The sequence below is a fragment of the Eublepharis macularius genome, chromosome 3 (assembly GCF_028583425.1).
Source record: "Eublepharis macularius isolate TG4126 chromosome 3, MPM_Emac_v1.0, whole genome shotgun sequence".
NCBI classification, from domain to species: Eukaryota; Metazoa; Chordata; class Lepidosauria; order Squamata; family Eublepharidae; genus Eublepharis; species Eublepharis macularius.
In genome coordinates, this window is record NC_072792.1 from 57,259,599 (window position 1) to 57,272,169 (window position 12,571).

Genomic DNA, 12,571 nt, shown 5'->3' on the forward strand with positions numbered 1-12,571 from the left:
AGGCTAGCTGATTCTGGGGTGGTGGTGGCATGTGACTGCCAGTCTCAGAATTCAGTTTTGGGCAATACCATTAATTTATAGTCTGTTGAAATGATACAGGGATGACAATAGATACTAAAATTACCCAAGAATTTTTTCCACTATATGGGAATGTTCCATCTAGTGGACGCTTGAAGAGTTATAAATCCAAAAATCTGATGATTATATCTTCTTCTCAGATAGGCATCAAACATATTCTAGGATAGATATGTGCTGGATATCAAAAACTGCATTAATGAATTTAAAGAAGGTAGCGATACAACCAAAAATTTACGCAGATCATAATCTCTTACTGATAGAGTGGCAATAAAGTGGATTTAAGGAAAGAAGATGGAGGCTGAATTATAATATTTTATTCTAAAGAAGTGCAAGAAAGATTTAAAAGAGTTTTTCAAACTGAACTGCACCGATGGCACCTCTATTATCACAATTTAGGAAGCAAGCAAAGCTTTTATGAGAGGGAACCTGATAGCTTTGACTTCAAAAAAAGGAAGGAGAAAGTAAAACGAATGAAATTACAACAAAAAATTCAACTCTTGGAATAATAGCACAAAAAATCTCTTAAGAAGACATTAGCTGAAATTAAGCAATTAAGAAATCAACTGAATCTACTACAAGTTGAAGAAATGCAGAAGAAATTAAGTTTTATGAAGCAGAAACATTTTGAACAATCAAATAAACCAAGTCGCTTTCTGGCCCATTGTTTAAGGGAAGAATCTGAAAGAAGGATAATAGGAGTTAAAAAATCAGATGGAATTACACATATAGAGAAAGAAATACATCAACAATTTATTCCCTTTTTTCCAAATTATACAAGACAGAAATCCCTAAAGAACAAGGAATGGAAGATATATTAAAGATATGCTAATTCCAAAGTTTAAATTATAAGATAAGGAGGTGATGAATCATAGTATCACTGTACAAGAGCAATAAGAAAAATGAAAAAAGATAAAGCTCCGGGCCCGGATGGGCTAGCAGCTATGTATTATAATGCTTGGAAGACAAACTGATACTGCCACTTCAAAAAGTGATGAATAAAATAAGTGAAGGTAAGATTTTACCTTCAACGTGGCAAGAGGCCCATTTAACATTGATCTACAAAGAAGGATGTGACCCAATAGTGTCTCAATCATATAGACCTATTTCATTATTAAATATGGGCTACAAATTGTTTACTTCCATACTGGCGGAAAAGCTTAGAAAATGCCTAGCAAATGGGAATTAATGGGGGGAAAGGATATAAGACAGCATTTATTTTTTTTGGACGGTGAAAAAGCATTTGACAACCTCTCTTGGACCTTCTTACAAAAAGTAGTACAGAATTTAAATTGTGGCCAAAATTTGAGAACTGGATACAAGGAATCTATACAAAGCAAAAGGCTAGGATTTTAATCAATAGGGTATTAACAGAAGAATTACAAATCGAAAAGGCCACTAGACAAGGCTGCCCACTGTCACCATAATTATTCATCTTAGCAATGGAAATTCTTGCTTCAAAGTTAATGTGGCACAAAAGTGCCTCTTTCCCCCTTGCTCCTCCAATTCGCTGAGCAAAAGAGATGAGACAGACAAGGACAGATGCAAAAGAACAAAGTATATTTGCAAATATGGGTAGAGGCTGCAAGGTGAGCTCAGAGTGTACCACCAGAACAAAGGAGCACATGCTATTTTAAAAGCTCATTACATTATATTGGAGAAACGAAAGTCACATTCAAGACAAAGCACCTGACCTCTTTTACACCTTTAGATTGTCTATTGTCCATTCCTCAGTCTCGCGACAGCATCTGCAATTCTATTCCTGCTCATACATTCTTCTTATCAATTTCCCTTTATGGTCATTTCACATTTCCTCTAAACTCCATAATTCATTAATTGTGCTACATGTATCCTCTTCCAAGGGGAGGAAGACCCCTACTCTTTTCTTTATTTCTGTCTCTGTAGATGTGTCTCAGGAATGCCCATTTATCTATGTTTCCTGAAGGCCAAAAATTCTCCTTTTCCAGTGTGCACCCAGAGAGGCCCATGGAGCCAGAGAGCCCAGGCAGGGACTAGTTATTTTAAAACATGCACAAAGAATACATTTTATGTCTCTTACTAGTGTAGTTTCGTGATTACATAATAGATCCAAAGTCACTACTAAAATTTGCTAATCCCACATTAAGGGCTACATAATTACCTTTGGGTGAAAAGAAGAGCAAGGACACAACATAAAAGTCGTGATAAGAAGCAGCTTGATTAAAATTTGGGATTCAGTAAGAATGAGTATAAGCCCTCCGATATCACCAATACTGTTACCAATTGATACCTTCTGTGATAAGAATCAGAGAAAAGTTAAAGACTTTATAACTTACCAAGATATGATAAATTCTCAAGGAAAAATAAAATCATGGCAAGAAATTTGTGACAAAGGAAAGAAAATACAATGGCTGATATACATTCAGGCGATCTCCAGATTAAAGGAAGCTCTCAAGGATTACAGAGGCCAATTGAGGGATTTTACTGATTTTGAGAAGATAATCATGTGGAAAAAGAATCATATTCTGGGCCAAATTTATAAACTTCTACTTCAATATGATACAGAAACAGTATATGTTAAAACTTGTATGATAAAATGAATACAAATTTTGGAGATGAAATAACATTCCAACAATGGGAAAATTTATGAACTAAGGGCATAAAATTTATGGCAAGCTAAACACAGAGAAAATTGGTACAAGATGTTTTTTAAATGGTACATTACGCCAAAAGATACTGAAATATGTAGGGTCATGTTGGAAGTGTAAGGAAGTAGATGGTTCTTTATTTCATATGTGGTGGACATGTAAAAAAAGTAAAAAATTTGGAAAGACATATATGCAGAGATTCAGAAGATTTTGAAAATTAATTTTTCCATGAAACCCCAGACTATGTTGTTGGGAATACCAGATAATGTCGATAGAACATTGCATGAATTATTTCGGTATCTGCTGACGGCAGCAAAAGTGATAATGGTGAGTAAATGGAAAGGAGAATGTCCAACCAGGGAATGTCAGAAATATGTCAGAAACAAAATGTCAGAATATGCGGTGATGGCAAAACTGACAAACTACATAAGTAGAAGGCCAATGAAAGAATTTGAAGAGAAATTGGCAAAATATTTCGCTTATGAAGGATAAACTTTATAAGAAATCTCAGTTCTGTAAATTTGAAAATGATTGCATATTGATATATTTTATAATTTGATGGTAGGATAACTAGTTATATAAAGATATTTGGTAGAATAAGCTGTATAATATTGAAATATGGGTAAGAAGTCAACATTGTTATTGTTAAGTAAAGTATAAGTGACAGGTAATGATAAGTAGAGGGGAAATAAGGATTTCTTTTTTCATTTTCTAAAGGGTATGACAACCAGCTACATCAAGTAATAAGCAGTGTTACTGTAATAATTTCTGTTTTCCTCTTTTTATTATTACTAATATAATGAGTAGAAATAGGTTTGAATTCGGTGGTTCAATTGGAAAAATATATACTAAATAGGCTTAATTATTACTCTAATCAATATTTTAATATTTATAAAGGTTATGAATTTTGTATTCTATATTCTAATAATCCTTGTAGCACACAGTTATATATTTGTTCTGCTTGTTCCTTTTTCTCACCTTTTCTGTATTCCGTTTTTGATTTAATAAAATTATATATATAATTTCATATCTTGATTTTCCCCTTTAAACATCTTTAAATTATACAGTCTGAAACTGAGTAGTTGTAATACCAGCACATTTTGTAAATCCAGGCAAATGCTCACATCATCCTAATTGGGAAATTAGGATTTTGCAGGAGTCTGAGATCAGTTGTAATTCCGGGAGATCTCCAGCCACCACCTGGAGGCTGGCAACCCTAGGTAATAACCTTAACTTACATACATTTAAGATAGCTGTTACAAAGAGGCCTAATAAGATATACCCAATCAGATAATGATCTAAAAGCCTGGACGCCTGCCCCCCTATTTTTCTTTTAGGATTGCTTTGGATGGGAAAGGCAAGGCATGGGGGCAAAGAAGGACATAATATGACGTGTGATGATCAAGGACAGGGAAGGGTGAAGCTTGGCTATTCATGTCCCCCTTCTCCCAGAGATTCATTCAGGCTTCCACATTCTACGTTTTAAGCTTTCTGCATAACCACTGGATTGTATCTAGAGGAAGATTTCCATGTGTGCTAGAGCTCATACACAAATAGAAATGTACTTATTGAATCCCAACATGAATTTCTACTTGCAAAAGGCATCAGGCAAATAATTGCAAGCATTGCCTGCACAAGTGGAAATGTGCTAAATTTATGCTTATTTCTGCTGGTGTCACTGGATTCAACCCATTGCTTTACAATTGGAATAACCATCAGGGATTTTGTTTAGGGCATGGAGTAATCTTAAACTGTTCTTTGTGGAGTACAGATTATTTTATGTGGGGTACTTAAAACAATGATGAAAATAATACAGGAAAGCACTAAAGGTTCTTTTTTTAGAGAAAACAGTAAGAAATGCTGAATTTAAATGCAAGTCTTTCTCCTCTCTGAAGCACTGAATTCTAGCATGTCTAATGACAAATGCCTTGGTAACAATCCTAGCGATATCTCCCTGCTACCTGTAATGAGTCACATTTTCCCACTACCTTCTGAGCAGTTATGCAAAAGTCATGTTAATTTAGACCTGAAATTGGCACTAATTAATGAGCTAATGCAGAAGACTCACTTCCAAATAGCAAAGAATATGTTGTTAAGATAGTTCAGGTCCATATGAAACATCTTGCATATGCTACATTCCTAGATAGATAGTAAGCAAATCAGTACCTTGAGATGCTGTCTGATTACAGGCTATATTTCTATTTCCCAGCAGCACAGAACAATTTATTTTGTCTGTTTCGCATTGGTTGTTGTAGGATGTCCTGTGGGATATTTTACGATGGTTGAAAGCCCATCCCTGTGAGGTCCTCATTCTTGCTTTCAGAAACTTTGATGGACTGGATGAGGAACATCATTGTCATTTGGTGTCCTGTATAAAGAAGATCTTCAGTTGCAAACTGTGTCCTAGAAATGTAAGTTCTTTGGAATGCTTGGCTCTGACATTTTAAAGTTGTAAATGTCTTACTTATGCTGGCCTGTTTGGGATGTTATACTGAAGTAAACAGTACTGGTTACCACCAGACTGGACTTTTGGTCTAAACGAATGGGATTCTGTACAGATTAATCTCAGTGTCAATATCCTTTTTTTTGCAAATAGAAAATTAAAAATCTGCAATATGATTCAGAATCAGATGCTCAGTGTTGAATTTCTAAAAAAACCCTCTTTGGAGCAAAAGCTACCCTGCATACTATTTCATTTGCCCTGTGCCTTAATCCCAGGTGCGTGGAGACAGGCTCATTAGCAAACCACTCCTGTTGTGCATGGAGGTGCTCATCTTTTTTGTTATTTCTGCTATACCAGGAGTCAACATTGGTATTGAAATAGAATTTCAGGAGTGAGTCCCGACACAAGTTAAGCCTGTGTTGTCAAAATTAAGATCCAAAATACATGGGAACAATTGCGTTCTCTTACCTGGATATTTAAATACCTGCATCATGCTTTGGTTTTAAATTCCTATACCATTTACTTTTTTTTACAACTTTGGATATTTTTCTGCATCTTGATAGAATGAATCCTTTGCATTAAAGGAAAGGAATTCAGCTATTAAGCATAATGATTTTCAAAACTTAAACAACATAATTTAACCATCAAAACCTCTACCTTTAAACAAACACTTATAACCTACTTCCAAAGTGAACAACTCTCTCCACTCTTCCCTATCTAAAATGTTTTTGGATTTGTTATGAAAATTCAGTATTTGACCAAAATAAGGCATTAATGATGATTTGGTTGTGATGACAACAGCAGAATTTACTCAAGGAATGCCAGTCATTCTCCAGACCCATTTCTGTAGATTGCATCAGCTACAGGCCAAGGCTCTGTGAATTTTGTTGCAATTGGAAATGTATGTGTAGAAAAAGCAGAGCTCTTTTTTCTTTATCTTTCAGCTCTTAACTGGGGAATGACAGTCAGTTCAGCCTTGATAATCTAGAAGTACAGAGACTTGTATTGAGGTATGGATGGTAGAGCTGCCCAGCCTCAGCAGATGTATAGAACTCAGGGATTTCAAGTTTAGTTGTCTTTCTTGGGAAATTGTGAACAAAAACTATATAGGAGGCATACAGAAAGACGTTCTGATGAGTCTTTTTCTCGCCCTTTCCCAAATTCTTCTCGTATTGTTAATGGAGATAGAAATAATTGTTTTTGCTTGAAAATAAAAAAAAGTTTACAAAATAAATTCTGAAGCCCTTCACCTAAGGAGGGCTGGTTTTGTCCCCTCACACCAGCTTTTAAAAATATAAACAAAGATATGTATGTAGAAACTGGCTAGCAAACGGTAAAGGCCATTTGTGAACTTAGAAAATCTAGCTATATGAGAAGATTCTGGCCACCTGGATTCATGGCAGAGTAACATCAGACTAAACTACTGTAACACATGCTACATTGGTCTCCCCTCAAAGTCTACTCGGAGACTTCAGTGGTGCAGAATGCTGCAGCTCATTTACTCTCAGGAGCTAGACAGAGCATGCATACCACTCCCATTCTGTAGTCATTTCATTGGCTTCCCATCAGTTACTGGGTGTAATTCAAAGTCATGACTATCACATTCAAAGCCCTTCATGGCCTTGTATCTGTGCAACAGTCTATCCTCCTATGTTTTACCACAGCAGCTTTGCTCAGCTGTATTCTGAAGATACCACCCTGCAGTTGGGCACATACTGTAGATGCTTTTTCTGTGGTAGCCCCCACCTTATGGAATGGCCTGCCTGAGGTGTTGAGAAAAGCCCCCACTTTCCTGGCTTTCTGCAAACTATGCAAAACTGAATTATTCAGGAGGGCTTTCTATCTAGATTGTATTGTATCTGTTTCTCTGAATGTCCTGTTGTTCATTATTGTACTTAGGTAAATGAATGACCTAGCTGTTGATTATATTGTATTTTCACTTGCCTTGGATCTCAGTGAGAAAGCCTAATGATGATGATGATGATGATGATGATGATTCCATGGCCTTATGGATGAGTCTTAGCATTCAAGTGACATGTACCTTTTCCCAGTTTAGCCTCTTCCATGCACAGACTTTAAAATACAGTAGGGAATTGTAATAAGGGATGCATGCATTAGCAGTTAGAGAAATATAGTAAAGGATGCATGCCTTAGCATTTGAGTTTCTGTAGAGTTGGTATGAACTTAAGATACACATCTTTCATTGACTGTGATCACACAAATACAGTGCAACCCCTCTCTTTCAGGTGGTTCCAACACTACAGCATATGTGGGCCCATGGCTATCAGGTTATTGCCTCGTATGAAGACGTTATACAAGTGGTAAAGCACTCTGAGTTATGGCCCGCAATTCCATACTGGTGGGGAAATAAAACCACAGCCAAAAAACTTATCCAATATTTGGAGCTGAAGAAAAGTGGTGGACGCCCAGGTATCTGTTGCATGTTGTTTCTGTAAATAATATGCCCAGACTCTACCTAACTTTCTTTTTCTATACTGTCAAAGAGCTACATGTTTTGACTCTCTAAAAACAAGGATTCCCATAAGGCTTGATCAGAGCCATATAGTATATAACTTTAGATGAAGGTTGATTTTATTCTGATCAAATTTTGGCAGACTGATTGAACAAAAATATAATTGAAAATCTTCATTTTTATTTTTGAACTGACTGGACATTGCTGGAATGATTGGGGAGATTCAGCAACCCTCCATTAGCTCTGCAGAGATATTTTATGCTATTTCTTTATTCTTTACAAAGGTCTAAATTAAAAAAACAAAGACAGGAGAACAGCTGATTCTACTGGGTTGTGTTTACACCAGTTATTCAATATTGGAGAGCCAGTGTGGTGTAGTGTAGTGCTGGATTTGCACCTAGAAGACAATGCAGTGTTTGGACAATGTTGTTCCCGCAGGTAAGGTGCTTAGTGCCAAGTAGAATAACGATTTAGCACCCTAATCTGCTGTTTGAAGTGGCAAGGTGCTGTACTTATGCATGTTGGATCTCCTCCCAACGATGTGTTCCACTCTGCCACTTGATATAGAAGAGAAGAAGATAATCTACTGGTGACTCCAGCCTGCTTTGTCACAAGATTACTTGCAAGTATCTGTGGACTGCTTTCAGTGTGCATGGGTTGCAAATGCAGCAGTACAAGGCTAGTTTGCTTCTTTATCTTTAAATCAAGATAAAGGCACGAGACTCCATGCTGTGTTAATACAGGGTCATGCTGGGAGAATTTGCATCTCTCACCACCTTAAAAAAAAAAGAGAGCTAAATTTCAGCATAGGGGCCTCAATTAGAGTTGAGGCTATGGAGGGCATCTTTTTCCTTCCAAAACTTGAAAGAGTGGGAGAGGGAGAAGAGATTGATAGGTGTACCATGCAAGAGTGGAAGGATTAAGCCCTTGGAGAGGTCCTGATGGAAGTCCCTGGAATTTAGCTTTTAAAGACACTAAGCATGTATTTTGACCCACACGCACTGCTAGTTATGCTTATAGGAGGGCATATTATAGACTCTGTTTTGTTTTCATACAGGAGGATTATTTGTTGCAGGAATCAACCTTACTGGAGATTTCGGGTACATTTTGGCACATCTACATGATTCTATAAAGAGAATGACCCTCCATGCCCTTCCATTACTAAACCGCTGGATAAAGAAACAGCATCCTGGAGCAGAGAAAGATTGCATCAATATAATTGCTGGAGACTTCATAGAAAAAAAAAATTTCGTGAAGAATGTTATCGGGCTTAATGAAAAACTTATTCCAAAACAGGACTCCCCAAATATGCTTTGAAGCAAGACATTATTTACCTTCCTCATTAGAATGCTGTGAAGATGTGGTTTACAACAACAAAGGCTAAAACTCTAGTTAAGGATGAATTTATGAGTCCGTGAGTTTTTCTGGAGACATCACTGATAAGTACGTTTTTTCCCGGGAAGCAGTGCTGTAAGGACACGGCAGAAACACACCAAGCACATTTTCACTTTTGTCATATTTTTGTCATCTAAGCATTCTTCAAAGACGTGTGCTTGCTCCTGTGTAAGAGAATCTGACCATGTGCTCCTGCCAACTAAATTGCTTGCACTGATTATCTCTTCTGAGAGAAGGGGAAGCCTGGATACATTCTTCTTCCAAGATCTGAGTTCAGAAGTACCTTAAAGACCAACAAAATTTTCCTGAAAAAGGGAACTTGATTCTTGAAAGCTTATATGCAGAAATCTTGTTGGTCTTTAAGGTGCTACTGGACTTGCTGTTCTGCTGCAGACATACACAGCTACTTTCCTGAAACATTTTTCTTTCAGAAAGAGAAGATTGACATGATCAGAACTGACTGGGCCAGCCATCTGTTTAGAGCTGTGCATGCTCCCAGTTCAGAAAGAAAACTACAGCTGTGAAACATCCAAGCAAACGAGTTTTACAAGGAAGGAGTGATTTAGAAATCAGCCTCTACTAAAGGAGCAGAATGAAGCCAATGTAATAGAATTTTTAGAAAGGGATATGGGTAGGTGAGAAGAAAGTAAGCTGGGGGGATTAGCAAGTCTATTTTTCACCATGGGCAAATAATGGACAACATTCTTAAAGCTGAACATACAAATGAAGAAGCCCAGCTTACCAAAGTCATGCCTCACCAACTTTTTAGGATTCATAACCATATCTATATGTATTTTGATAATCTAGTAGAGACATCATATATTTTGAAGTAGTCCCTCAGCCCTGTGGCACAGAGTGGTAAGCTGCAGTACTGCAGTCCAAGCTCTTCTCATGACCTGAGTTTGATCCTGGCGGAAGCTGGGTTCAAGGAGCCGGCTCAAGGTTGACTCAGCCTTCCATCCTTCCGAGGTCGGTAAAATGAGTACCCATTTCCTGGGGGTAAAGTGTAGATGACTGGGGAAGGCAATGGCAAACCACCCTGTAAAAAGTCTGCCAAGAAAATGTTGTGATGCGACGTCCCCCCATGGGTCAGTAATGACATGGTGCTTGCGCAGGGGACTATCTTTACCTTGTCCCTCAGCAAAAATTCCTGAAAAAACTTGGCAGCAATTCTCTTTTGGATTGGCTAAAGAACAGGAAGCACAGAGATGGAGTAAATATATAGTTCTCACAATGCTTCCACAACTCCATATATTGAGAGGAAGGCTATTTAACTTAATCCGTGAGATACAAGTGAACAGCAAAATAGCTATATTTACAGATTACACCAAATCAAATGTATGCAAACTAAACTGTGAAGTAGTCTTCTGTGGATTTCAGTTAAGGTGAATGGGCAGAACAGACTCAATTTATCTAAGTATAAAAATGAGGATCTCTGGGCAAATCATCCTGACCACATATATACTGATGGGGCTAGAACATGCAGTGAATGACCAGGACATTTTTTTTACAAATATTTCAAGAAAAGTGTCAATTCATTGTGTAGCAACTGTGAAAAAGATGGTTCATTGTTAATTACTGGAAACAGGGATTGCAAGTAACATGGCCAGTATTGTAATGGTGTATGTAAATCTAGGGTGCAGGAAGAATACTGTAGCACTGACTGAAAAAGAACAGAAAATAAGAACAAATGTGGGGGTGGGGGTGGGGGAGAAATATTAGGGGTTTATAAAGTGTGTATGATGTGGAGAATGTTTTTAATTCTTTTACAATGCTACAAGCTGCAGCCATCTACTTAAATTGCTTTATCAGTAGATTCAGGAAAGGGGGGGAAATGAAAACTTTTTACAATGCTCATTTCCTCCCCCAAAATATAGCAATAGCCATGGGTTTTGATGGCTGTAAATGGTATGAAGAAAATCTGAGGATAGTTCCATCAATAGCTATTTAGCCATGATGGATAAATTAAAAATCTGTATTCAGAGGCAGTATTTATAAACCGCAGGAAAAAAGGAACAAATAATGAAGAGGAGAGCTGTTGTATTCATGTCCCACAAGCTTGCTGAAAGCACCTTACCTGGCTGCTCTTGGAAGCACAACATTAACCTAAATGGATAAGTTTGACTTAGAACTGCTGTTGAGTCTCTCAGATAAACATTTCAAGTGAAGATGCAATAGCAGATGTTTGAGTGCCTGCTGTGCACTATTTTGACATTCTTAAGCATAAAACAACAGTTCAGCTGGTTGTGTATCTTCTTGTCCTGAAAAAAGGTACTCTCGGGAAGTTCTTTCTCCACTGAGAGTCAATGGGAGGGTTTGTGAATACCACACTGAGTGACTAGGACCAGCTGAGAAGCATCACCTCCACTGCTGAATCCATAATCTCCTGGATCCATATCCTTATTTCAAAAACCACTGCTCTATGCTTTGAGATTTGATGTAAACTATAGTATTCGTTTATGAAGTTTATTTGCCGTATTTGTAATTTTTTAAATAGCATGCATAAAATAAAACCAATAATCCTGCCAATATTTCTCTCTTTAAATCTGTCTGGCTATTTTGTCTCTTTTTCCTTACGGCATGTTTTATTAAGAAGAACAATACCCAGACACTCTCATGCTAGATGAACTGGTATAAGCCACAGTTCCATTCCCACACAGGGGTTTTTAAGTTCCTAGTGGGAAGGCCCTACAGCATCCTCACCAATAGTTAATGCTCTATAACAGCAGCCCCTAAAGGCACAAGCAAGTCTGACCTTTCCCCCTCATGCAGCTGTGGAAGGCCTTTACATTGGGATATAGGACAGAAAAAGTAGATCTGATGTATTGTGAATGGTGCAAGCATCATTTTCAATTGGTCCCACCTATAGCAAATGTTTACTGACCTCTGAGAGTGGCTACACTAAGCAGTTTCCAATGACCTAAGCCTTATTGCAGCAGCCCTTAAATACTGAGGTGGAACAGCTGTTGTGCAAATGTAAAACAGATGGAACAGTACAACTGAACTGAATAAGGCTGAACCAGGCATCACGAATCCACACGGAAACTTCTGAATGTCATCTCCTTAGGGAAAGTGTAAAGCATTTTAAAAACACAATTCAGCTACATATTCCCTACCCTTGTTGCAATCAAAAATCATGCAGTCAGTTTGCATTACTCTTATTTTTAAACTGCACACACTTTCTGTGATGACTTGCATATAAAAGCATTTTGCTTTTTTTTTTTTGCAGATAGTTGCATACTCTGATACTTCTAAGATATCTGTTACAACTCAAGAATAATGCAGCAAACAGATAAAGCCTGTAGAGTAGACCAATCCAACATTTATAGCTGCCAATCGTGAAGAAAAAAAGATTGTTTAAAATTAAATTACACAAAAAGGAAGTATAACAGCTGCAAAATTTTGGCTAGATATAGAAAGCAACACTCCTGGTTCTGGAGAGCTACTAGAAATGTATATTCGCAATTCTTGTGTGCAGTCTGAGGCTGTGATCAGTGCACATACAACTAGGGGAAACTGTTCTTTCAAGTAGAAGCTTCTCAGCTAAGCAGCACCTTG

General features: G+C 37.4%; 1 protein-coding gene across 3 annotated transcripts in view; it reads left to right on the forward strand.

Moving 5' to 3' along the window:
* The window catches only part of PLCXD1 (phosphatidylinositol specific phospholipase C X domain containing 1), a 28,235-nt gene extending 19,087 nt beyond the window's left edge, over nt 1-9,148 (forward strand). For 2 of the 3 annotated variants that reach the window (XM_054973922.1, XM_054973921.1), the window contains 3 exons: nt 4,958-5,113; nt 7,392-7,575; nt 8,676-9,148. In XM_054973922.1, the coding sequence (XP_054829897.1) occupies nt 4,958-5,113; nt 7,392-7,575; nt 8,676-8,935 (600 nt within the window). In that variant the 3' untranslated portion in view covers nt 8,936-9,148. The remainder of the gene's footprint in view (nt 1-4,957; nt 5,114-7,391; nt 7,576-8,675) is intronic. The other variant, XM_054973923.1, reaches the window with a different exon arrangement.
* The last annotated feature ends 3,423 nt before the right edge of the window (nt 9,149-12,571 follow it).